The sequence below is a fragment of the Pygocentrus nattereri genome, chromosome 6 (genome assembly GCF_015220715.1).
Source record: "Pygocentrus nattereri isolate fPygNat1 chromosome 6, fPygNat1.pri, whole genome shotgun sequence".
NCBI lineage: Eukaryota > Metazoa > Chordata > Actinopteri > Characiformes > Serrasalmidae > Pygocentrus > Pygocentrus nattereri.
Window position 1 is genome coordinate 47734299 of NC_051216.1, and position 27664 is coordinate 47761962.

The following is a 27664-nucleotide window of genomic DNA, read 5'->3' on the forward strand; positions in this document are numbered from 1 at the left end:
CAGCCAATCAGGAACTTCTGAAGGAGTTAATTAGCTGGAGCAGAGTAAGGTTCAAACTACAGTCCACTGGAAGGCACAACTCCAGACCAGCGTCAGCCCCGCTCAGTTATCTGACACTAGAGGGCACTCATGAGAGTCGGCACTCAGGAACACTAACCAGCATGCAATAGCAGTAACGCTAACCAATCAGCACTTAATAGCGGTAAAGGTAAAAAAGTTGTTGTGCCACTTGTGTGTTTATTGGGCTGCCTATACTTTATCAAAGTGATACAAGAATTAAGATAATAAATCATTTTATATATTCATGTAGTTCACTCACAGTCCTCGCTCAGCTGACTCTGTGGAGGACTGTCTCTTTTCTGCTGGCTGGCTGTAGAGGAGACCACACGTCCATCCTGGAGCTGCTCCAAACTGCAGTGGAGATCTGCAGACAGAACTGAACACAGATCTCCTCCATTAGCCCACAACGGCGTCAACTGTAGAGTGTGTGCTATAGTAGGCGTGCTGCAGTGCGTGTGCTGCAGTGCGCGTGATGCAGTGCGTGCGTGTGCAGTGCGTGTGATGCAGTGCGTGCGTGTGCAGTGCGTGCGTGTGATGCAGTGCGTGTGATGCAGTGCGTGTGATGCAGTGCGTGTGATGCAGTGCGCGTGCTGCAGTGCGCGTGTGCTGCAGTGCGTGTGCTGCAGTGCGTGTGATGCAGTGCGTGTGATGCAGTGCTCGTGCTGTAGTGCTCGTGCTGTAGTGCGTGTGCTGCAGTGCGCGTGTGATGCAGTGCGTGTGCTGCAGTGCGTGTGATGTAGTGCTCGTGCTGTAGTGCGTGTGCTCCAGTGCGCGTGTGCTGCAGTGCGTGTGCTGCAGTGTGTGTGCTGTAGTGCGTGTGCTGCAGTGCGTGTGCTGTAGTGCTCGTGCTGTAGTGCTCGTGCTGTAGTGCGTGTGCTGCAGTGCGTGTGCTGCAGTGCGCGTGTGCTGCAGTGCGTGTGATGCAGTGCATGTGATGCAGTGCTCATGCTGTAGTACGTGTGCTGCAGTGCGTGTGCTGCAGTGCGTGTGCTGCAGTGCGTGTGATGCAGTGCGTGTGATGCAGTGCATGTGCTGCAGTGCGTGTGATGCAGTGCGCGTGTGATGCAGTGCGCGTGTGCTGCAGTGCGCGTGTGCTGCAGTGCGCGTGTGATGCAGTGCGCGTGTGATGCAGTGCGCGTGTGCTGCAGTGCGCGTGTGCTGCAGTGCGCGTGTGATGCAGTGCTTGTGCTGTAGTGCGTGTGATGCAGTGCGTGTGATGCAGTGCGCGTGTGCTGCAGTGCGTGTGCTGCAGTGCGTGTGATGCAGTGTACCTGTTACAGGTTCGGTCAGGTCCTGAATGCTGATTTTCTCCGGTTTGGGTGAAGACTCCTCAGATGAAGTGATGACCTCCTGCAGTTTTGGGGGACTGGAAGAAAAGAACCAGCAAAAACTCACAACACAGATCACAGGCGCATGTTTGAGAACTGATGTGTGTATTACGGCCCAACCAACATGTCAAAAACACTGTCTCTCCAAATGTATCCGGACAGTCCTTCTAATTGGTGAACTCAGCTACTTCAAGGTGCTCCCAATGCTGACAAAGACCCCACACAGCCGCTATAATCCCCCTAGAAACCCAAGACAATGGGGCTCTGTGTGTTCCTATTAAAGAATATATGCTGTTCTGTGTCTTATAGCGGAACGGTGCCATGCAGCCAGGAAAAGTGGGTGATTATCAGGGGGAGCTTTGGCAGTATTGACCGTTTATTTCAAGTGGAAAAAGTGGAAAACACTCTGTACTCTGGACTAAAATATATATATATAAATATCTGGTTTATTCGACAGCTGCAGTGAACAGCACAAGTTGGCCAAACTGAACTCTTGATGGAACTTTTCCGTTAACCCTGCTGCAGAATTTCAGAACGAGCATGGAATACTCATCACCTTCCGACCAGAGATCTAAGTAATAATGTGAAAATAGTCATTTTTTTATTTGTGCATTTTATTTTCGTAAACAGCGTCAAGACTGTAAAAAAATCAGTGTTTATGGATCAGATGATAAAAGCGTGATATATCACCAGCCCTCAGTTCAAACACATGAAGATATGCCCCGCCAGCGACTCTTAGGCTCTGGCTGTAAAGGACTGAGATTATGAGTTTATTTCGATTTTAAGTTAAAATGACAACTGAAAACTAATTTAGTCAGAAATGCTAAAATGAACTAGAACTGTTGGAGTTCACATCCAATATAAAATGTTTTATCGATATTATTCGTTATCGTAGTTTTAACATGTTAAAATTGGCATCAGTCACAGTTTCCGTATCGATCCGGTCCTGGTACCTGCAGTGGTTGCGGGTCGTGCTCTTCATCTGGGGGCTGCTGGGTGGGGTGAAGTTTGTGTATTCCGTAGAGGAGATGGCGGCGGCAGCAGGGATCGGAGAGACGTCCCTGTCTGGACTCAAACCTGTGAAAGTTACTGATGACCTGTCCACTCCAGGGGCATCCACACTGACCTCTGCACATCAACATAATAACATGACCAGCATCAGCTTCTATTTTACAGATTACTCCCAGAAAAACTCTTGGACCCCTGAACAGTCGTGGGCTGGAGGTTTGGGAACCAGCCCTGCGACTGGAAGTTCGCCGCTTCCATCTCCTGTGCCCACAGTATGACTGAGGTGTCCTTGAGCAAGACACCTAACCCCGGGCACCGTGGATAGGGCTGCCCACCACTCCAGGCAAGTGTGCTCACTGACCCCTAGCGTGTGTGTTCACTAGTGTGTATGTGGTGAAAAAACTGAAGTGGTTAAAATGTCAGGACTGTATTTTTCAAAGCTCGTAAAGAAACATTACTCATGTCTAATCAAACCATCAAAAGAACATCAAAAGAAAATGAAGCATCAAAACTTACTGCGGTCTGTTTTACAGTGTCATGTTGGCAAGTGTGCCGCAATTATGGTACTTCAGCTCTTGTTAAAGTGGACAGTGAATGTGCGCTCACCCTGGTCAGCGTGCGTTCTGGGTCGGGTTTTGCTGGAGACGGGGGTGGAGGACAGGCGTCTGGGTGTAGGAGAGCAGGCTCTAGGGGGCGCTTGGTTGCTGGAGAGTGGAATGTCGATTATCTCTCGATGGCTGAGCCCTCTGCCCATGAAGACGGGACCCAGAGCTGGCCCGTCCAGGTCAAAGGTAACTCTGTGCCGGGCTGCAGCTGTCGGCTGGACGTACGCAGCGGTGGTTCGTTCAGGAGGAGTGTGACTGACCAGCACTCGCACTGCCCTCTGCTGGTAGCTCCTGTACGCCTCCTCCACTGTCTCGGCCTCCTTCTCCAGCTCACGGATGCGGGCCAGGGCTTCAGCTACCAGCTCCGTGCCCAGCTCGGGAGAGTCACTGCGGGGCCACAGCGGACGCTGGCGCCCCCTGGTGTTCAGCCCTGGGTCACACACAACCTGGTCATCATAACCCACAGTGGCCTTTAGTAGAGCGCCCTCCACGTAAAGGTCAGGGGGCACCACTTTATCAGGGTTCAAATCAAGAACGGAACGGTCTACCAGCGAAGGCTTTGGGTTCCGCAGAACCTCGTTCTCCAGAGCTGCGGTCCAATCACGGAACGCCGCAGGAAAGAACACACAGAGGAGGGGAAAGGAAAGACGGAAACAGAAGAATCAGTAATAAGAACAGGAGAAAAGACCAGCCACCAAAATAGAACAGGTATATTTGCAAGTGCTGGCTTGCAAATTGGCTTAGAAGATTCGTGCACTAAAATGACCCCACGCTGGATTTACAGAGGTACTCAACTTCAGCTTGAAGGACCGGCGGTCAGACGGCTTTTTTGGTCCATGTTATATATTTTGGGCTTTATTATCACATCACAAACAATTAAGTGATGCACTAATGCAAAAGGGAAAATTAAAGGGCAACTCCACCGATTTTTCAAAAATTCTACATAATTAAGTAGTTAAAATGTAAACAGAGCGGTTCTGAGTGGTTCACTGTTCTAGATAAACTGACCGAGTCAGAACCGTTCACAGTGCTGGTGATGGGAACCAGACGTCCCTCTAAAAGCTCCTCACAGAAAGTTCCTACATGAACTGGTTCTGAATTCACTGCCTGATGACTGAGATGCTGTTTTATGAGAGTTTAGAGAACTTCAACCCCATTCATGGTGGAGGGAGACATGCAGGGCGCTGTGCGGCGAAATAGTCCCCAAAGAAAACTCAGTATTCCAGATTTTCCACTATTTTCCATCATCAACATTCCATATGAACTCAGAAGACTCGTGTAGGACAGTAAATGAAATGGCTAGATTTATGTTGTGGTGATCTCCACCACTGTAAAGACATCTGAGAGTGTAAGAAGACTCTGAATGACTTTGTTTACATCTCAACCACTGAATTACGCAGAAATGTTCCTTAGAGAATCCTCGTAGAGCATTCTTTTGGGAAACAGTGTACGGAGCAGATCGTGCTGCTTGGTAAAAGCTGCGTATCTCCCTGAATCTGCTTTGGTAAATCCAGCCCAGTAGAGGAAACTGACTGGAGGACAGAGACTCTACAGTAGAGCTCACGGCACCTTGCTGGGTGAGTCGGAGCTGCTGTTTGATCTCCTCTGCGTTAGTGGACATCCACTTGGTCCTCTCCTCACACTCCAGCAGCTGGGCCTTCAACTGGGCGCAGCGCTCCACCTGTATACGACCCAACACAGTACAAAAGAACAGGAACAGGGACATTTAGCATATTCAGGATATTATGAACTGAAAACTAGGCAAGTTCATTCACACAACACATTTCATACACGGTGCTCATTCAAAGTGCTTTATAAATGAGAAAACACAGAAATAATTCAGATTAGCATTTAAAAACAAGACTAAAGCAAAATATTTCAAAAGAGAAGAAATGAATCATTAAATTAAACATGAAATAAAATATCATTTTTTTGATGTTTGTTTATTACTCATCTCTCAACTACTGTCTTTCATAGAAACTGCTGTCAGTGATCAAAACTAGGCATCTGGGTGCAGCCAGAGAGCATGTATAGAGAATTCCCGCTCTGTAACGTCTTCCGGTTCAAACACTAGGGGGCGCTCCCAAGCGAGTCCGAAATGAATGGGTTGATGGAGCTTTTGAGTGAAATCATAGTTTATAAACGCTGAAACATTTTTAATGTAAAGGAATTTAATCATTTCCTGAACAGTGTAAAACATTTTAACACCGCTTTTATATTTAAGAGCTTTTAAACTGGAGTTATAGGAGTTTGAAACCGGCGCCTCAAGTACGTTCATGACATCAGTGAGCACGAACAGCCAATGAGCTGCTCCGCTCACCCATCAATCATCACACTCTAGCAGTAGAGCCCCGCCTCCTGCTGCCCGAAACCCGTTTACTGTAGAATAAAGGAAACAAACAGGAGAGATTTCTCTGTTTTTTAGTGAAACTTGTCCTCCTACTGTCTAAAACTAAAGCAAAGTTCTGGTTCAGTGATTAGAAACTATTTTAACTCTTTTTTTAGCCGTTGAGCTCCATTCACTCCCATTCATTGAGGACCTGCTCACAGGCGCCCTCTGCTGTTCAGCCGTCCTGTTTCTGATATAACGGGGACATGCCTTTTTTTGAGTAGTTTCTAAATTCTAGAGGTCTAGAAGTTTTATGGGAGAACTTTTATTCATCTGAGCAAAATCAACCTGTTTAGAACAGAACCAGAGCTCTGGAGATCAGCTGAGCTGATCAGCCCACTGTAAACGTCCCCCCGCGTTCACGGCCAGTTTATTCATTTCTTACTGTATTTATTTAACTGCTGTATTAAAGCAGTAGAGCACTCGAGGAGGGAGTTATCACCAGTAACATCACGGCTGAGATGATCTCTGGTGTTATTTGGGGGCTGCAGGACTGTCAGTTGCACTTCGCCTCACCTCCTGCGAAAGCTGGGTGTGGAACATTTCTTTCTGGTTTTGGAACTCATCCTGGTCGAGCTTGCGGGCCGTCTCCAGCCTCCTGACCTCCGCCTGCAGGGACAGCTGCTCCTGAGAGGGTCTACTCAGCTCTGAGGGAGGAGAACATCACAAACCTGGGCTGGATATTTATCTCCTAATAGTTGAGTGTTTAACAATGTTCCCAACGGTGCCAATCTTGGGCTGTGGAGAAAGACGTACACCGTCTAATGAACAACGAGCAAAAGTGTAAATCATTCTGTCTTACATGCTGTAATGATTAGAAGACTTGGTCAAAGCAAGGTGTTGGCTAAACATCAAATCCTCAGGGTTTCCACCCTAAATGCACTTGGTCAGCCAACACAAACTAGGTGCCTAAGGTTTGTTTCTTTAGTTTAACCACTGGAGATGCGATGTTTACATCGTATAACAAAATGTAGCTCAAATGACATTTTTATTGACTTTCATGGAGAATCACAATGCAGGGAGTCTCTTTGCTGGACAAAATGCTACAGGAGGTTTATCATTTATTCATATAGCGCTTTTTACAACAGGGGTTGTGGCAAAGTAGCTTTACAGATCAAATCCTGGTCTAAGCCCTCATGAGCGTCACCAGTGGTGACAGAGGTAAGGAAAAATTCCTTAAGTGCAAGAGGAAGAAACATTGAGAAGAACCAAGACCACCTCTGGAACCCATCCACCTCTGGTCAACACTGGACAGGAAAAAATAACACAAGAGCAAAATGAACAAGGTTTTAAAATATTAAAAAACAGAAAAGGAGAGTCAGGTGAAGCAAAGGCTCTGCCTGGATAGTTTAAGGATGCTCATTTAGTGTAAACATCCCCGTTTCTAAAACGCTCAGTGGAACCACAGATGAATAAAAGCCATGACTAATATTGAAATTGGTCCTAAATAGGCTCAGGAACTCCTCTCGCCATCAACCGAGTGCAAACCTTGTTATGTTAGTGCGCAGTCCACTCTAAACCAACAGGGTTTCTACAGAAAGGAGCTTTGGGAGTGAAAATTTGAAGTTGTCTATATTTGGGAGCAAACAGTAAACACACATATCCAGACTTTCCCGTGTACGTTCTGCAGGTGTCACCGGAGGCAGGACAGCACAGGGCTCTGCAAGAGTCTGATATAAAAATACATATATAAAATAACCGATACTGATTCTTAAAAAGAGAATATCCGCCTTAACCCCAGAGGGTGGACACTAGGAAGTGACTGATATCATCAATCATCAACACCAAATGAGTTAAAAATCCAATAACTGATATCAGCTGAAAAAGCCTCGGCTCGTGATGCAATCAAATCACAGCCGTGGTGTTATTGGTGATAACTCACTCCTCGAGTGTTCTACCGCTTTATAACGTGTGGTCTGATCTTCAGAGTCGGACCGAATCAGACTGAGCCGTAAAACTGACCCAATATCAGGTTCAGCTCAGTTTGGTCAGTTTGTCCAGATCAGTATTAATGTTGTTTTGTTCCAGCCGGTCTGTAAAGCTTCTTACAGCCCGTTTAGTTTGGCGAATGGTGTTGGGTTCATTTCTGGCTGATTCCAGGTTGTTCAGCTGTTCTTCTGTCACAGCTGCCGACTGAAAAGCTGCTCAGTGGAGACGACAGTTTGGGAATTTAGCGTCGTCTCGTCTTCAGAGTCGGACCGAATCGGAATTAACAGTGTCCGTTTTCTGTTTCTGGAAAAGTAAAAACGTTCAGATGGCTCGAGCGTCTCCTACAGCTGTCAGAGTGGTTGCTTAGCAACAGCGTCTCAGCGGAGTGATACAGTGTTTGTGATGTTATGGTGAAATAACAGCAGTTAGAACGCCTCTCAGCCAATCAGCTCGCGTGGCCGGGAATAACTGTTGTATAATTGGCAACAATAACGAGCTGCTCGTAGATAAATATACGCTGAAATGATCTTTTCATAGAACATTTGGTCAAATTATCTGCCCTTTGGGATACATTCAAAGGCAAAAAGCACTCTGGAAATTCATTGTATTATAATTTCAAACAGTCAGTCTGAATCATCTACAGCGCTGCCACCGTGCTGCTGTTATATTACTGAAATTGGTCATTCTAAACTTTTGAATGGTGAAAAATGAAAAGGAATCCAGCCATATAAATATAAATATTATAAACATTGCAAAACTCATATTTTACTTTTTAATCAGTTTTCCTCACATACTGATCTTTTTGGTCAGAATATAAATTATTCTCATGTTAAAAGTAACGTTTGGAGGCATTTTGGATGTTTTTACTGCACCTACGATGGTGTTGTGTGTTTCCGTTTCCGAGCTCAGTCTGAAGGGCCGTGATGGTCACTGTACGCTGTAAAAGACTCGCACTCAAGCATGAAGCCATTAACATCTTCACAGTTGTCTATTTATTACATTATGAAACGGGTCACTTCATATCACTGATCCATCAGCGATATTAGTAACTCTGCAGAGCCTCAGTATTGGCTGACCGCAGTGACCGTGCTGCTGTCCTGGGAGAGTCAGCATGGGCGTTTGGGACGAAGCCGCCGCTCTGTCCCGCTGCCTGGCCCCTTCCAGCTCATTCCCAGCAATCGCACCATCTCAGCCAAGGGAGCCAAATTGACAAGCAGAGCACATCCCGCGAGTCGTCCTCCAGCTCGTCCCTGTTTACCCTTCGCACAAACACCCAACACCTCCTGACCACAAGCTCCCGCTGAGGAAAACGCCCCGTGCGTTTCAGCAGATTCAGTTTGGCCTCTTTTCCCTTAAAATAGATCCGCAAACAAAGCGGCTCTAAACGGCCTGAACGCCTGGACTTTTCTGCAGTTAAATGGACAAACTAGGCTTTTTATTATACAATCAGTGTTTGAGTTTGAGCTCCAGTATGAAATTTCTTATTTTAGGTGAAATTATTTTGTTTTAGATGAAATACTAATTTTAAAAATCCCTAAATTTGATTTATTTATTAATTGATTGACTGATTACTGTAACGTGTCTTATGTGAGTATGACCACTGACCATAACTACTATGATCATTAATATTACTAATTTGGCATCTAATAGTAACAATTACCTCTATACTATATCTACTGTGAAGAACCCTGTGGGCATCTTGGGCTTTTCTGATCGAGGACTTTTTATTAAAGATCTCACAATAGACAAACAATCCCCCAAACCCACCACAACAGACAACAGACCCCCAAACCCACCCACCCCTCAGACCTACATCAATAAGGCGAAGCTGTAAAATTCCAACATTATAAATATTATGGAGCTATATTTTCTCTACATACAGTACTCCAGGGAGGGCCGCTAGTCCTATAAAACCTCTGGACTGATCCTTGAAGAGAGAAGCTCATCCTCTCTAGCTTGAGATATTACATAACCTCTTTGATCCACTGAGAATAATTAGCCCACAGGACGCTGCCCACAGGACGCTGCCCACAGGACGCTGCCCACAGGACGCTGCCCACAGGACGCTGCCCACAGGACGCTGTTGGCTGGATATTTTTGGTTGGTGGACTATTCTCAGTCCTGCAGCGACACGGAGGTGTTTAAAATCTCCAGCAGCACTGCTGTGTCTGATCCACTCACACCAGCGCAACACACACTAACACCACCAACCACCAGAGGGTACTTTCAAAAGAGAACGTATCATGTTAGAGAGAAACGAGTTTTGACCATCTGAAAATTCGAACTCATCACTGCACACTAACACGCATTTGATGACACTGTAAAAGTGAAAAATGCACAAACTGCGTATCGTGTGGAATTCCTGACCTTTGCCGAGTCGCTGGTTTTCCTGCTGTTTCTTCTCCAGCTGCTCCTTCAGCAGATGAACCTCAGCCTGTAGCTCCAGCCGCTCGCTTCGCAGAGCCGTGTAATCGCTCATGGCCTCCAGGCGCTCCCGCAGCAGGGCGTTCTGCCGGGTTAGAGTGCCACCCTGCTCCCGCAACGAGTCCAACTCCACCTGCAACACGTCCAGACCACCCTCACAAACGGGAATGCTTTTAGGATTGTACACATCCATAACACTGCTACAATGTTATGGATGCGATTATCAAGTCATTTTTATCGTACGATGATGCGTTTCTGATTTCTTCTATTATTTCTTAGCCTTATACTGGCAGTGTTGGGAGGGTTGGAGAGCGACATACAGCGGTGTACTGTGCCACCTGCAGCCTGAATTTTGCCCACACTGCAGTGTAAGGAGTGCATCAGTGTTAGGAAACACACCTGCATCCGCCGTAGTTCAGTTACGGTCCGTTCATGCCGTTCTGCCTTCGTGTCGAGGATGGCGGCTTCTTTCTGGAGCCTCGCTGTCGCCTCTGAGATCAGGAGAGAGAGCAGAGAGTCAGACATTGATTGACTGCCGGATGAAGAATGACCAACGTCTATGGCCATGACTTTTTCTGTTTTTCACATTACGGTGGTAGATGGACGATGGCAATCCAGAAATTCCATGCTTTTGTAAAAATTTCAGCTAACGTCATTGCCCGGCACTCGGGCGTGAACGCCACTGTTATTCCAAACACCTTTATTTCTTCTCTCGTTCTCGGCGAGTTGCTCCGTCCTCCTGGCGTAGTCCTCCTTCAGCTCCAGCTGGTGTCTGAAGAAAGAAAACACTCACTGGAGCAGGGATGCGCTGTAATATGGGAGCTGTTTCAACCCCAATTACAGTATGACCAGCGCTGACGTTCCTCATGAGCAGACAAGCTTGTGACACGGATATACTGAAAATATACAAGTTTACACCCATCAGGTGTAACATTCTGACCACCTCCTCGTTTCTACGCTCACTGTCCACTTTATCAGCTCCACTGACCGTATAGCTGCTCTCTGTAGTTCTACAGTTACAGACTGTAGTCCATCTGTTTCTCTGATACTCTGTTACCCTGTTCTTCAGTGGTCAGGACCCCCATGGACCCTCACAGAGCAGGTACTGTTTGGGTGGTGGGTCATTCTCAGCACTGCAGTAACACTGACGTGGTGGTGGTGTGTTAGTGTGTGTTGTGCTGGTCTGAGTGGATCAGACACAGCAGTGCTGCTGGAGATTTTAAACACCTCAGTGTTGCTGCTGGACAGAGAACCAAAAACATCCAGCCAACAGCGTCCTGTGGGCAGTGTCCTGTGGGCAGCGTCCTGTGGGCAGTGTCCTGTGGGCAGCGTCCTGTGGGCAGCGTCCTGTGGGCAGTGTCCTGTGGGCAGCGTCCTGTGGCCACTGATGAAGGACTAGAGGATGACCAACACAAACTGTGCAGCAGCAGATGAGCTGTCGTCTCTGACTTTACATCTACAAGGTGGACCGACAAGGTAGGAGTGTCTAATAGAGTGGACAGTGAGTGGACACAGTGTTTAAAAACAGCAGCACTGCTGTGTCTGATCCACTCGTACCAGCGCAACACACATTAACACACCACCACCACATCAGTGTTACTGCAGTGCTGAGAATGACCCACCACCCAAACAGTACCTGCTCTGTGAGGGTCCATGGGGGTCCTGACCACTGAAGAACAGGGTAACAGAGTATCAGAGAAACAGATGGACCACAGTCTGTAACTACAGAGCTTCAAGTTCAGATTCTACATTCATTATAATGTCACTGTATTTATCACGTCTGTTGGGTTTCATATTCCATTAAGCAGCCAGTAAACCTTAAGTGGCTGACCCAGACTGCATCGTGGGTCAAAGGTGACTGCTGAGCGTCAGTTTGGCTGACCCTGCACTCCCTCACGCTAATGCCCACCGACAGCGGGATACACAAGGCCGCTTTATCCGCTATAAATACACGCGTGTGCTCGGGCTGAGGTGGGAGGATTACGGGACATCTACGCTGATTTCATTCAAAGGAGCTACGTTCTAACGCAGCTCCAACATCAACTGTCCTGCTTCCTTCATACCAGTCAACATTCCTGATTACTCCGGAGTGAGTTACTGCCTTTATTCATCACCTGTTGTTTGATCTGATGAACATCCAGTTGAGCTAAAACATAAAATCACTTCAGGCGCATTAGAAACAATCTGGAACGTTTTTTTTTGCTTTTATGTTTGTGTATTATTGATCAGAGAGGCTTCAGCCTGAATACAGCACTGCTCTATCATCATAATAAGCTCAGCAAAGCTTCACCGAGAGCTGCAACTGGAATCATAACTACAGCTCCCTCTGCTGGACACATGAGGAGCAGTCACAACAGAGGTGAGGATACCGTGGTGGAGTTTGGTAAACGATTAAATTCCCTTAGATTTTAATACTTTTAATTTTAGTAAAAATAAGCCAGCACCAAACTGGCACCTTGTCTTCCCACATTCTTAAAAATAAAGGTGCCAAAAACATTCGCTTCCCAGAAGAACTTTCTGATGGGTGGTTCTTCAAAGAGCAATTCCACTGAATTTCTTTCATTTCTGCAAAATTAAATTTGTTTAATCTTATATTAAATCTATAAAATGATGATGTAAACAGAGACATTCTGAGCGGTTTGGTGTGAAACGCTCCGTTCTAGAAAAACTCACCCCCGATAACCGTTCCCAGTGGTGGTGATAGGAACCAGACGTCCCTCTAAAAGCTCCTACAGAAAGTTCCTACATGAACTGGTTCTGAATTCACTGCCTGATGACTGAGACGCTGTTTTATGAGAGTTTAGAGAACTTCAACTCCATTCATGGTGGAGGGAGACATGCAGGGCGCTGTGCGGCAAAATAGTCCCCAAAGAAAACTCATTATTCCAGATTTTCCACTGTTTTCCATCATCAACATTCCATATAAGCTCAGAAGACTCGTGTAGGTTCTCTGGTGGTTCTGGATGGTAAATAAAGTGTCTATATCTGTGTTGTAGTCATGGCGACGCCTGGTTCCCATCACCACCACTGTAAACACATCCAAATTATTTCTATTACTATGTCAATCAATATATTAGATCATAATCACTGTAAACATCTAAAGTCGGAATGTTTTTTTTTTTTTATTAAATTTTTTTTGACTGTAGGGTTGCAGTGCAAGTGTTCAGTAGATTGGCTCATAACCGTACTTGGGATGTTTCCTAAGCGTTATTGAAACAGTGCAGTACGGAAAAACTGCACCGGCTTACTCGTCAAGCATGTTTTGATTCTCGCGGTCATGAAAACGGCAGCGCGGTCATACAGTGACATCACAAAAGACAGAAGAATGATGACCGGCACGAAAAACTGACGACAGGTCGATTGAGCTGCGTTTAGATTTAGGAAAACTGCAGCTACTGTAATTATCTCACGGTATTTGTTGTGCTTGGCTACTTTCAAACCTCTTAAACCTAAAAGCTACAATCACTTCCAATCCTTAAATCTGTGTGATGATCCCCCCGCATTTCATAAGGAACAATTGGATGATAAGTTCTACCTGGCCGTTACCAACAAATCACTAAGTGGTTCAGGCCCTACTAAAAATGCAGAACTGCTAGCTGGATGAAGGAGACAGAACCCAGAAGGCCTCACTTCTTGAGCTCGTTGTTGAGCTTCTGTTCATACGTGTCCTCCATGGTCTTCACGGCCAGCTCCCTCCGCCTCAGCAGCTCCTCCGTGCTCTTCACCTTCTCCTCGTGAAGCTTACAGGTCCTACACACAGCAGAGAAACCGGACACGTCGGTTATGAAACGTTCATCAACGAGAACGATGACGGGCGACCTCGTCACACTTCATTTAGTTTGAGGTCAGCAGCCGTGTCTGTTTATCTACTCACTTCTCGAAGGCCTCCATCCGGTGCCTCAGCTCAGCCTCTCTGTTCCGCACTGACTCGATCTCCCTTTGCAAAGCCTGGCGCTGGCTGTAGATTTCCTTTTCCTCAATCTAAACAGGACAGATGCCGTCAGTTTTCTCAGAAACACAGTAAGCCTAAAAGGAGACTAGAGCATTGTACCTTCAGTCAAAGACTACACTCAGGCCTGTTTCTTACTTTTACCCCCACCCCTTGTTCCTGAGCTACAGGGCAGTGGTTGAAATCTTCCTCTGAAATGAGACCCTCTAATAAAAGAGCATCACTTCATTAACAGCTACTAGCGCCGCTCTGTAGGCGACCCTGCCCGTCTGCAGGGACAGCAGAGGAGGGGAAAGTTCAGCTCCTCACTGCTGGGCTTTAGTTACATTTAGGGATCAGACGCCTTCAAAGAGGGGGGCAGTTATTTATTATCACCCCCCCTAATTCTTCAGTGATGTGAAGCTGAAGTCAGAGATTCTCCAGATTCTTGTTTGAATTTTCCCGTTCCACCTTAAATGGAACGGCAGTTACATTCTGGCGTTTCAGGCGTCAGAACTGCTGGACTATTTAAGGTGGAACGGGAAAGTTAGCGAGCTAGCTACCGAGACGTTAGCACAGTATTAATGAGGTTTTTTTTTTTTTTGCTTGTTATGAACAAAAACGACCACAATTCACTGAAACGACATTAAACTAAGATAAAAAAGTGGTTTTTCATGAATTAAGAGAAAATTCCCACATCTGTGGGTTTCTTTGGTCTCTTGAGCTCCATCTTTTCAGTTTCTCTGTTTTTCTCGTATCTCTCTGTTTGGAGTCTCTGAAAAACCTCCGCTTGGAGGATCATGTAGCCCCAACACTTCACCCCACCCCTCTATCTCAATAAGAATTGTGACCCCACCCCTAGACATGAACACACAAAACAGGGCTAAGGGCTCAGTGGTAGGGGCGAGGGGTGAAATGGGATTGGGCCCCAGTCTACGACCAGAAAGCTCACCAAGAGAGTTTAGCATGTTAGACTGATGATGCCGATTTGATCAGTTAATCAGGGCTGTTGAAACAGCAGTAGAGCTGCCCAAAGCGTGGCCAAGGCTGGCTTGTGAGGACATTCAATGTGGTCTGCCAGAAAGATCCTCAAAGAGGTCAAATATTTTATACTGTTTATTCCTACCCTTCAATCAAACGTGCCAAACGGCCTGCTGGTTAAGCTGCAAGTGGGAAATCATTATGGAGATGAATGCAGTGACCAGAACAAGTTAAATAATATTTTGTTTACTTTTAATACCAAAATATAGTATAATGCTATAAACTAACATTTTTAAAATTACAGGGCGATATGATTTCTACTACTTCATTTAAAAAGCTCTATAATGTTCAAATGATCCACACAGTCGCTCTGACAGACTGTAATACACTACAGGAAGCGTAGGGGGCGATACGGCTTCTACTGTTTCATTTAAAAAGCTCTATAATGTTCATATGATCCACACAGTCACTCTGACAGACTGTAATACACTACAGGAAGCGTAGGGGGCGATACGGCTTCTACTGTTTCATTTAAAAAGCTCTATAATGTTCATATGATCCACACAGTCGCTCTGACAGACTGTAATACACTACAGGAAGCGTAGGGGGCGATACGGCTTCTACTGTTTCATTTAAAAAGCTCTATAATGTTCATATGATCCACACAGCCGCTCTGACAGATTGTAACACACTACAGGAAGCGTAGGGGGCGATACGGCTTCTACTGTTTCATTTAAAAAGCTCTATAATGTTCATATGATCCACACAGTCGCTCTGACAGACTGTAATACACTACAGGAAGCGTAGGGGGCGATACGGCTTCTACTGTTTCATTTAAAAAGCTCTATAATGTTCATATGATCCACACAGTCGCTCTGACAGACTGTAATACACTACAGGAAGCGTAGGGGGCGATACGGCTTCTACTGTTTCATTTAAAAAGCTCTATAATGTTCATATGATCCACACAGTCACTCTGACAGACTGTAATACACTACAGGAAGCGTAGGGGGCGATACGGCTTCTACTGTTTCATTTAAAAAGCTCTATAATGTTCATATGATCCACACAGTCGCTCTGACAGACTGTAATACATTACAGGAAGCATAGGGGGCGATACGGCTTCTACTGTTTCATTTAAAAAGCTCTATAATGTTCATATGATCCACACAGTCACTCTGACAGACTGTAATACACTACAGGAAGCGTAGGGGGCGATACGGCTTCTACTGTTTCATTTAAAAAGCTCTATAATGTTCATATGATCCACACAGTCGCTCTGACAGACTGTAATACACTACAGGAAGCGTAGGGGGCGATACGGCTTCTACTGTTTCATTTAAAAAGCTCTATAATGTTCATATGATCCACACAGTCGCTCTGACAGACTGTAATACACTACAGGAAGCGTAGGGGGCGATACGGCTTCTACTGTTTCATTTAAAAAGCTCTATAATGTTCATATGATCCACACAGTCGCTCTGACAGACTGTAATACACTACAGGAAGCGTAGGGGGCGATACGGCTTCTACTGTTTCATTTAAAAAGCTCTATAATGTTCATATGATCCACACAGTCACTCTGACAGACTGTAATACACTACAGGAAGCGTAGGGGGCGATACGGCTTCTACTGTTTCATTTAAAAAGCTCTATAATGTTCATATGATCCACACAGTCGCTCTGACAGACTGTAATACACTACAGGAAGCGTAGGGGGCGATACGGCTTCTACTGTTTCATTTAAAAAGCTCTGTAATGTTCATCTGATCCACACAGTCGCTCTGACAGACTGTAATACACTACAGGAAGCGTAGGGGGCGATACGGCTTCTACTGTTTCATTTAAAAAGCTCTATAATGTTCATATGATCCGCACAGTCGCTCTGACAGACTGTAATACACTACAGGAAGCGTAGGGGGCGATACGGCTTCTACTGTTTCATTTAAAAAGCTCTATAATGTTCATCTGATCCACACAGTCGCTCTGACAGACTGTAATACACTACAGGAAGCGTAGGGGGCGATACGGCTTCTACTGTTTCATTTAAAAAGCTCTATAATGTTCATATGATCCACACAGTCGCTCTGACAGACTGTAATACACTACAGGAAGCGTAGGGGGCGATACAGCTTCTACTGTTTCATTTAAAAAGCTCTATAATGTTCATATGATCCACACAGTCGCTCTGACAGACTGTAATACACTACAGGAAGCGTAGGGGGCGATACGGCTTCTACTGTTTCATTTAAAAAGCTCTATAATGTTCATATGATCCACACAGTCGCTCTGACAGACTGTAATACACTACAGGAAGCGTAGGGGGCGATACGGCTTCTACTGTTTCATTTAAAAAGCTCTATAATGTTCATATGATCCACACAGTCGCTCTGACAGACTGTAATACACTACAGGAAGCGTAGGGGGCGATACGGCTTCTACTGTTTCATTTAAAAAGCTCTATAATGTTCATATGATCCACACAGTCACTCTGACAGACTGTAATACACTACAGGAAGCGTAGGGGGCGATACGGCTTCTACTGTTTCATTTAAAAAGCTCTATAATGTTCATATGATCCACACAGTCGCTCTGACAGACTGTAATACAGTATAGGAAGCGTAGGGGGCGATACGGCTTCTACTGTTTCATTTAAAAAGCTCTATAACGTTCATATGATCCACACAGTCGCTCTGACAGACTGTAATACACTACAGGAAGCGTAGGGGGCGATACGGCTTCTACTGTTTCATTTAAAAAGCTCTATAATGTTCATATGATCCACACAGTCACTCTGACAGACTGTAATACACTACAGGAAGCGTAGGGGGCGATACGGCTTCTACTGTTTCATTTAAAAAGCTCTATAATGTTCATATGATCCACACAGTCGCTCTGACAGACTGTAATACACTACAGGAAGCGTAGGGGGCGATACGGCTTCTACTGTTTCATTTAAAAAGCTCTATAATGTTCATATGATCCACACAGTCGCTCTGACAGACTGTAATACACTACGGGAAGCGTAGGGGGCGATACGGCTTCTACTGTTTCATTTAAAAAGCTCTATAATGTTCATATGATCCACACAGTCGCTCTGACAGACTGTAATACACTACAGGAAGCGTAGGGGGTGATCAAGTGCATTAACGTGACCTCCTGCTGTTTCTGTAGCCGCTCAATGGCGTTTTTCTCACGGCTCATCAGAGCTTCAGCCTTCAGTTCGTAGGTTTTCTCTAGACGGTGTCGGAGCTCCTGGATTTCTCTGCGATTCTTCTCCTGCTCCTCCATTCGTACCCGGGACACCTCCACCTCCTGAAAATGCTGCAGCTAGACAGAAATAACAGAGTCAGGCTTTAGCAACATGAAGACAGCAGCAATCTACTTTGCAGAACATTATACTACTTCATGCATCACTACACTGATTTACTGTATATGTAGTACATAACGTCATACATTCAAATAATGCAATGCAGAAAGCCTAAAACTTGGCAATTACAAGTGTTTTCATAAAATGTGTCGATTTTTTTTCTAAATTGTTTGAATACAGATTTTGATCTCATAATTTCAAAATTGGTCTTGAAATAATCCCTTGAATTTGCAGGTAAATAATGATCAAAAAAGTTAATGTTTTTGCTGACCATAGTTGACACATTAATTATTACAACTGAAACTAAAACTCTAAAATTATTCGTCTTATCATCTTAAATGTAATTATGAATACGGTTATAAGAATTGAGTTCCAGATGGGGAATGCAAAATTTAACCCAGATTGGCACAACAGCCCACAACTTATTTTCTTTGTCCTACAGATAAATAAACATGAATCACATTAGGGGCGTTACTTTTGGTGAACAGCTTTGCGATTACAATTTATGTCAAAATTGGAACTTTGTTCAACGTCTGCAACTGAGTATACCAATTTCAATAGTGTACTAAACTTGATCAATAATCATTACATAGGCACTTTATCAAAAGTCCTTCATATAATTCATCTTGTGTTTGCAAAAAGGCCCCAGTCCTACATATTAAACCTCATGAGCTGAATAGTGCTTGGACCCCGCAGATTGCCGCTGGCTGAAATCTTTTGGAATTAGGTTTGTTTAATAGATCATAACAATACTCAATAAGTTATGCCCTCGTTTTTTTGACCAAAACAAATTCTCAGGCTAAAAGTCTGGGAGCGTATTTTCATAGCTGTCTCACCGTTATGAAGCCTCAGCTACGTCAACAAACAAGTGATACCTGTGTGGCATTTTGACGTAGAACCCTTGCAGCCCTGTTAGAAAGTGGATCGGAACTGCAAAGCATTGATGATAATGTGGTTCCAACTTTAGCTTAAGTGTTTAAATAAAGGCCCGTCTACGCCCGTTTATCAGATCGTTCTTTAAGCATTCGTTCACTCGGCTTTTGACGTGTATTCACCGAGCCTGGTGACAGTCCGAGCCCAACGTTAGCCTGGCATGCCGTGAAGAACTAAAGAAGCACACGCCGGATATTAAACATGGTTTTGACCAGTGGACAAAGCTCAGAACTTAAACCGAGACCCCTCCCACCCCCACCACGGACTGTTCTCGCTGCTGGCCTCTGGAAGGAGGTTCCGAAGTCTTTGAAGCAGAACAGCCAGGTTCAAAAACAGCTTCTTCCCACACGCCATAATACGGCTGGACTCTAAATAAAACGCTGCTCCACTTCTTTTTTGAGTACTCCGTATCTGGGAGCTCCAGTGCAATACACTCTCTGTATATATACACTTATGTAAACTTATCTGTTTACATACGCACTACACTGTATTAGTTATTATTTATTTTCTTTTCACCCTGATCTACTCGAGCCAATGCAACGTAATGTTGTTATATTGTGCACTGTATGGTGTAAATTTGAATGACAATAATGTCCAAATACACTTTTTTGAAAGTCATTATTCTGTTTTAATAAAGAACGACAAAATACGTCACACTATAAAATCTTAAATATTACAATTATAGCAGTTTTGGCTCAAGTAGTGATTCCCACTGCTACTATTACTGTATGTAATAAATCACACAGCATACGACTGTCGTTCTGAATGTGTTTTGATGGTTAGACTGAAGGGAAGACGCAGTACCTTTGCTCTTAACTCAGCCTGAGCATGCTCCTCCATCTCCTTCCTGTATTCAGCCAGCTTCGCTTCCACCGACGCCCAGCGATTCCCCTTCTGCCTCAGAGCTTCGTACTCCTCATCGATCACCTGCAGTTTGTCCACTTCAAGAAAATTAACACACAGCGTTTCGTCATGTATGCACTCAAAATACCGCCAAAGACGTTTTGGCTGATCAACTACATTGATATTTCAGATAATCAGATAGAAGATGGAGGTTGATGGAGCGTACCGAGCGACTGTCTGTAATCCGGCGGTGTGGTGGAGGTCTGAGTATCCGCATCACGGAGCTCCGGGTGAACACGGTGGTCTATTAACTCTGAGAGAAGGTTTATTAACAAACCTGCAAAAAAAGGGTTCATTATTAAAGATACATGTATAATCCTGTAATAAACACAGTAAAATCTCTGATCTCAGAGCAATTTAACCACAATTCTTTAGGAGACTTTCAACTCCACCTCCTCGTTTCTCTGCTCACTGTCCACTTTATCAGCTCCACTGACCGTATCGCTGCACTCTGTAGTTCTACAGTTACAGACTGTAGTCCATCTGTTTCTCTGATACTCTGTTACCCTGTTCTTCAGTGGTCAGGACCCCCATGGACCCTCACAGAGCAGGTACTATTTGGGTGGTGGGTCATTCTCAGCACTGCAGTAACACTGACGTGGTGGTGGTGTGTTAGTGCGTGTTGTGCTGGTACGAGTGGATCAGACACAGCAGAGCTGCTGGAGTGTTTAAACACTGTGTCCACTCACTGTCCACTCTATTAGACACTCCTACCTTGTCGGTCCACCTTGTAGATGTAAAGTCAGAGATGACAGCTCATCTGCTGCTGCACAGTTTGTGTTGGTCATCCTCTAGTCCTTCATCAGTGGTCACAGGACGCTGCCCACAGGACGCTGCCCACAGGACGCTGCCCACAGGAAGCTGCCCACAGGACGCTGCCCACAGGACGCTGCTGGCTGGATATTTTTGGTTCTCAGTCCAGCAGCAACACTGAGGTGTTTAAAAGCTCCAGCAGCACTGCTGTGTCTCATCCACTCGTACCAGCGCAACACACACTAACACCACCACACAAACAGTACCTGCTCTGTGAGGGTCCATGGGGGTCCTGACCACTGAAGAACAGGGTAACAGAGTATCAGAGAAACAGATGGACTACAGTCTGTAACTGTAGAACAACAGAGTGCAGCTATACGGTCAGTGGAGCTGGTAGATAAAGATACAAGGAGGTGAAATGTGTGTGTATATATATATATAGAATGTAAAAACATTACACAGCCTACCTTTCTGTCCGCTCTGAACATGTGACACCTGCACAAAGTTTAACAAAATCAAAATACAAGATTAATTAAAAAAATTTGCTTCAACTGGTTCATTACTGTGTGATAAACGAGAATCATATTTACCACAGATTTATAAACAGGTGAATGTGGACTGATCCTCATCAGCTGCAGAAGATCTTTCATAGAAAACACCTGTAATAAAATATAACAAAAAAATCTAAATATAATTTAAAAAACTACACAATACCTACATTTAGAGTCGGTTATTCATTCAGCCTAATGAGAAACTGTAGAACGGACTCGGTTTATATCACAATACCTACATTTAGAGTCGGTTATTCATTCAGTCTAATGAGAAACTGTAGAACGGACTCGGTTTATATCACAATACCTACATTTAGAGTCGGTTATTCATTCAGCCTAATGAGAAACTGTAGAACGGACTCGGTTTATATCACAATACCTACATTTAGAGTCGGTTATTCATTCAGTCTAATGAGAAACTGTAGAACGGACTCGGTTTATATCACAATACCTACATTTAGAGTCGGTTATTCATTCAGTCTAATGAGAAACTGTAGAACAGACTCGGTTTATATCACAATACCTACATTTAGAGTCGGTTATTCATTCAGCCTAATGAGAAACTGTAGAACAGACTCGGTTTATATCACAATACCTACATTTAGAGTCGGTTATTCATTCAGCCTAATGAGAAACTGTAGAACGGACTCAGTTTATATCACAATACCTACATTTAGAGTCGGTTATTCATTCAGCCTAATGAGAAACTGTAGAACAGACTCGGTTTATATCACAATACCTACATTTAGAGTCGTTATTCATTCAGCCTAATGAGAAACTGTAGAACTGACTCGGTTTATATCACAATACCTACATTTAGAGTCGGTTATTCATTCAGTCTAATGAGAAACTGTAGAACTGACTCGGTTTATATCACAATACCTACATTTAGAGTCGGTTATTCATTCAGCCTAATGAGAAACTGTAGAACGGACTCGGTTTATATCACAATACCTACATTTAGAGTCGGTTATTCATTCAGTCTAATGAGAAACTGTAGAACTGACTCGGTTTATATCACAATACCTACATTTAGAGTCGGTTATTCATTCAGCCTAATGAGAAACTGTAGAACGGACTCGGTTTATATCACAATACCTACATTTAGAGTCGGTTATTCATTCAGCCTAATGAGAAACTGTAGAACGGACTCGGTTTATATCACAATACCTACATTTGGAGTCGGTTATTCATTCAGCCTAATGAGAAACTGTAGAACAGACTCGGTTTATATCACAATACCTACATTTAGAGTCGGTTATTCATTCAGTCTAATGAGAAACTGTAGAACGGACTCGGTTTATATCACAATACCTACATTTGGAGTCGGTTATTCATTCAGCCTAATGAGAAACTGTAGAACGGACTCGGTTTATAATCACAATACCTACATTTAGAGTCGGTTATTCATTCAGCCTAATGAGAAACTGTAGAACAGACTCGGTTTATATCACAATACCTACATTTAGAGTCGGTTATTCATTCAGCCTAATGAGAAACTGTAGAACGGACTCGGTTTATATCACGATACCTACATTTAGAGCCGGTTATTCATTCAGTCTAATGAGAAACTGTAGAACGGACTCGGTTTATATCACAATACCTACATTTAGAGCCAGTTATTCATTCAGCCTAATGAGAAACTGTAGAACAGACTCGGTTTATATCACAATACCTACATTTAGAGTCGGTTATTCATTCAGCCTAATGAGAAACTGTAGAACGGACTCGGTTTATATCACAATACCTACATTTAGAGCCGGTTATTCATTCAGTCTAATGAGAAACTGTAGAACGGACTCGGTTTATATCACAATACCTACATTTAGAGCCGGTTATTCATTCAGCCTAATGAGAAACTGTAGAACGGACTCGGTTTATATCACAATACCTACATTTAGAGTCGGTTATTCATTCAGCCTAATGAGAAACTGTAGAACAGACTCGGTTTATATCACAATACCTACATTTAGAGTCGGTTATTCATTCAGTCTAATGAGAAACTGTAGAACGGACTCGGTTTATATCACAATACCTACATTTAGAGTCGGTTATTCATTCAGTCTAATGAGAAACTGTAGAACGGACTCGGTTTATATCACAATACCTACATTTAGAGTCGGTTATTCATTCAGTCTAATGAGAAACTGTAGAACGGACTCGGTTTATATCACAATACCTACATTTAGAGTCGGTTATTCATTCAGTCTAATGAGAAACTGTAGAACAGACTCGGTTTATATCACAATACCTACATTTAGAGTCGGTTATTCATTCAGCCTAATGAGAAACTGTAGAACGGACTCGGTTTATATCACAATACCTACATTTAGAGCCGGTTATTCATTCAATCTAATGAGAAACTGTAGAACAGACTCGGTTTATATCACAATACCTACATTTAGAGTCGGTTACTCATTCAGTCTAATGAGAAACTGTAGAACGGACTCGGTTTATATCACAATACCTACATTTAGAGCCGGTTATTCATTCAGTCTAATGAGAAACTGTAGAACGGACTCGGTTTATATCACAATACCTACATTTAGAGCCGGTTATTCATTCAGTCTAATGAGAAACTGTAGAACGGACTCGGTTTATATCACAATACCTACATTTAGAGTCGGTTATTCATTCAGTCTAATGAGAAACTGTAGAACGGACTCGGTTTATATCACAATACCTACATTTAGAGACGGTTATTCATTCAGTCTAATGAGAAACTGTAGAACAGACTCGGTTTATATCACAATACCTACATTTAGAGTCGGTTATTCATTCAGCCTAATGAGAAACTGTAGAACGGACTCGGTTTATATCACAATACCTACATTTAGAGTCGGTTATTCATTCAGCCTAATGAGAAACTGTAGAACGGACTCGGTTTATATCACAATACCTACATTTAGAGCCGGTTATTCATTCAGTCTAAGGAGAAACTGTAGAACGGACTCGGTTTATATCACAATACCTACATTTAGAGTCGGTTATTCATTCAGTCTAATGAGAAACTGTAGAACAGACTCGGTTTATATCACAATACCTACATTTAGAGTCGGTTATTCATTCAGCCTAATGAGAAACTGTAGAACGGACTCGGTTTATATCACAATACCTACATTTAGAGTCGGTTATTCATTCAGCCTAATGAGAAACTGTAGAACGGACTCGGTTTATATCACAATACCTACATTTAGAGCCGGTTATTCATTCAGTCTAATGAGAAACTGTAGAACGGACTCGGTTTATATCACAATACCTACATTTAGAGTCGGTTATTCATTCAGTCTAATGAGAAACTGTAGAACGGACTCGGTTTATATCACAATACCTACATTTAGAGTCGGTTATTCATTCAGCCTAATGAGAAACTGTAGAACGGACTCGGTTTATATCACAATACCTACATTTAGAGTCGGTTATTCATTCAGTCTAATGAGAAACTGTAGAACGGACTCGGTTTATATCACAATACCTACATTTAGAGTCGGTTATTCATTCAGCCTAATGAGAAACTGTAGAACGGACTCGGTTTATATCACAATACCTACATTTAGAGCCGGTTATTCATTCAGTCTAATGAGAAACTGTAGAAGGGACTCGGTTTATATCACAATACCTACATTTAGAGCCGGTTATTCATTCAGCCTAATGAGAAACTGTAGAACGGACTCGGTTTATATCACAATACCTACATTTAGAGTCGGTTATTCATTCAGCCTAATGAGAAACTGTAGAACGGACTCGGTTTATATCACAATACCTACATTTAGAGCCGGTTATTCATTCAGCCTAATGAGAAACTGTAGAACGGACTCGGTTTATATCACAATACCTACATTTAGAGTCGGTTATTCATTCAGTCTAATGAGAAACTGTAGAACGGACTCGGTTTATATCACAATACCTACATTTAGAGTCGGTTATTCATTCAGTCTAATGAGAAACTGTAGAACGGACTCGGTTTATATCACAATACCTACATTTAGAGTCGGTTATTCATTCAGTCTAATGAGAAACTGTAGAACGGACTCGGTTTATATCACAATACCTACATTTAGAGTCGGTTATTCATTCAGCCTAATGAGAAACTGTGGAACGGACTCGGTTTATATCACAATACCTACATTTAGAGTCGGTTATTCATTCAGTCTAATGAGAAACTGTAGAACGGACTCGGTTTATATCACAATACCTACATTTAGAGCCGGTTATTCATTCAGTCTAATGAGAAACTGTAGAACAGACTCGGTTTATATCACAATACCTACATTTAGAGTCGGTTATTCATTCAGTCTAATGAGAAACTGTAGAACAGACTCGGTTTATATCACAATACCTACATTTAGAGTCGGTTATTCATTCAGTCTAATGAGAAACTGTAGAACGGACTCGGTTTATATCACAATACCTACATTTAGAGTCGGTTATTCATTCAGCCTAATGAGAAACTGTAGAACGGACTCGGTTTATATCACAATACCTACATTTAGAGTCGGTTATTCATTCAGTCTAATGAGAAACTGTAGAACGGACTCGGTTTATATCACAATACCTACAATTAGAGTCGGTTATTCATTCAGCCTAATGAGAAACTGTAGAACGGACTCGGTTTATATCACAATACCTACATTTAGAGTCGGTTATTCATTCAGTCTAATGAGAAACTGTAGAACGGACTCGGTTTATATCACAATACCTACATTTAGAGTCGGTTATTCATTCAGTCTAATGAGAAACTGTAGAACAGACTCGGTTTATATCACAATACCTACATTTAGAGTCGGTTATTCATTCAGTCTAATGAGAAACTGTAGAACAGACTCGGTTTATATCACAATACCTACATTTAGAGTCGGTTATTCATTCAGTCTAATGAGAAACTGTAGAACGGACTCGGTTTATATCACAATACCTACATTTAGAGTCGGTTATTCATTCAGCCTAATGAGAAACTGTAGAACGGACTCGGTTTATATCACAATACCTACATTTAGAGTCGGTTATTCATTCAGTCTAATGAGAAACTGTAGAACGGACTCGGTTTATATCACAATACCTACATTTAGAGTCGGTTATTCATTCAGCCTAATGAGAAACTGTGGAACGGACTCGGTTTATATCACAATACCTACATTTAGAGTCGGTTATTCATTCAGTCTAATGAGAAACTGTAGAACGGACTCGGTTTATATCACAATACCTACATTTAGAGCCGGTTATTCATTCAGTCTAATGAGAAACTGTAGAACAGACTCGGTTTATATCACAATACCTACATTTAGAGTCGGTTATTCATTCAGTCTAATGAGAAACTGTAGAACAGACTCGGTTTATATCACAATACCTACATTTAGAGTCGGTTATTCATTCAGTCTAATGAGAAACTGTAGAACGGACTCGGTTTATATCACAATACCTACATTTAGAGTCGGTTATTCATTCAGCCTAATGAGAAACTGTAGAACGGACTCGGTTTATATCACAATACCTACATTTAGAGTCGGTTATTCATTCAGTCTAATGAGAAACTGTAGAACGGACTCGGTTTATATCACAATACCTACATTTAGAGTCGGTTATTCATTCAGTCTAATGAGAAACTGTAGAACAGACTCGGTTTATATCACAATACCTACATTTAGAGCCGGTTATTCATTCAGTCTAATGAGAAACTGTAGAACGGACTCGGTTTATATCACAATACCTTCATTTAGAGCCGGTTATTCATTCAGCCTAATGAGAAACTGTAGAACAGACTCGGTTTATATCACAATACCTACATTTAGAGTCGGTTATTCATTCAGCCTAATGAGAAACTGTAGAACGGACTCGGTTTATATCACAATACCTACATTTAGAGTCGGTTATTCATTCAGTCTAATGAGAAACTGTAGAACGGACTCGGTTTATATCACAATACCTACATTTAGAGTCGGTTATTCATTCAGTCTAATGAGAAACTGTAGAACAGACTCAGTTTATATCACAATACCTACATTTAGAGTCGGTTATTCATTCAGCCTAATGAGAAACTGTAGAACGGACTCGGTTTATATCACAATACCTACATTTAGAGTCGGTTATTCATTCAGTCTAATGAGAAACTGTAGAACGGACTCGGTTTATATCACAATACCTACATTTAGAGTCGGTTATTCATTCAGCCTAATGAGAAACTGTAGAACGGACTCGGTTTATATCACAATACCTACATTTAGAGTCGGTTATTCATTCAGTCTAATGAGAAACTGTAGAACGGACTCGGTTTATATCACAATACCTACATTTAGAGCCGGTTATTCATTCAGTCTAATGAGAAACTGTAGAACGGACTCGGTTTATATCACAATACCTACATTTAGAGTCGGTTATTCATTCAGTCTAATGAGAAACTGTAGAACGGACTCGGTTTATATCACAATACCTACATTTAGAGTCGGTTATTCATTCAGCCTAATGAGAAACTGTAGAACGGACTCGGTTTATATCACAATACCTA

The 27664-nt window shown here is 43.1% G+C and overlaps 1 protein-coding gene across 1 annotated transcript in view; it reads right to left on the minus strand.

Annotated features, from left to right (window-relative positions):
• ofd1 (OFD1 centriole and centriolar satellite protein) overlaps nucleotides 1-27664 on the minus strand; it is a 34221-nt gene that overhangs the window by 3095 nt on the left and 3462 nt on the right. Inside the window, exons 3-18 of the mRNA XM_037539014.1 lie at nucleotides 21202-21270; nucleotides 21079-21106; nucleotides 20025-20135; nucleotides 19760-19896; nucleotides 17809-17982; nucleotides 13618-13724; nucleotides 13374-13493; nucleotides 10442-10515; nucleotides 10143-10234; nucleotides 9687-9876; nucleotides 5907-6037; nucleotides 4571-4682; nucleotides 3003-3590; nucleotides 2342-2516; nucleotides 1332-1426; nucleotides 320-436 (exon numbers count right to left, since the gene is read on the minus strand). Of these exons, the coding sequence (XP_037394911.1) occupies nucleotides 320-436; nucleotides 1332-1426; nucleotides 2342-2516; nucleotides 3003-3590; nucleotides 4571-4682; nucleotides 5907-6037; nucleotides 9687-9876; nucleotides 10143-10234; nucleotides 10442-10515; nucleotides 13374-13493; nucleotides 13618-13724; nucleotides 17809-17982; nucleotides 19760-19896; nucleotides 20025-20135; nucleotides 21079-21106; nucleotides 21202-21270 (2320 nt within the window). The remainder of the gene's footprint in view (nucleotides 1-319; nucleotides 437-1331; nucleotides 1427-2341; nucleotides 2517-3002; nucleotides 3591-4570; nucleotides 4683-5906; nucleotides 6038-9686; nucleotides 9877-10142; nucleotides 10235-10441; nucleotides 10516-13373; nucleotides 13494-13617; nucleotides 13725-17808; nucleotides 17983-19759; nucleotides 19897-20024; nucleotides 20136-21078; nucleotides 21107-21201; nucleotides 21271-27664) is intronic.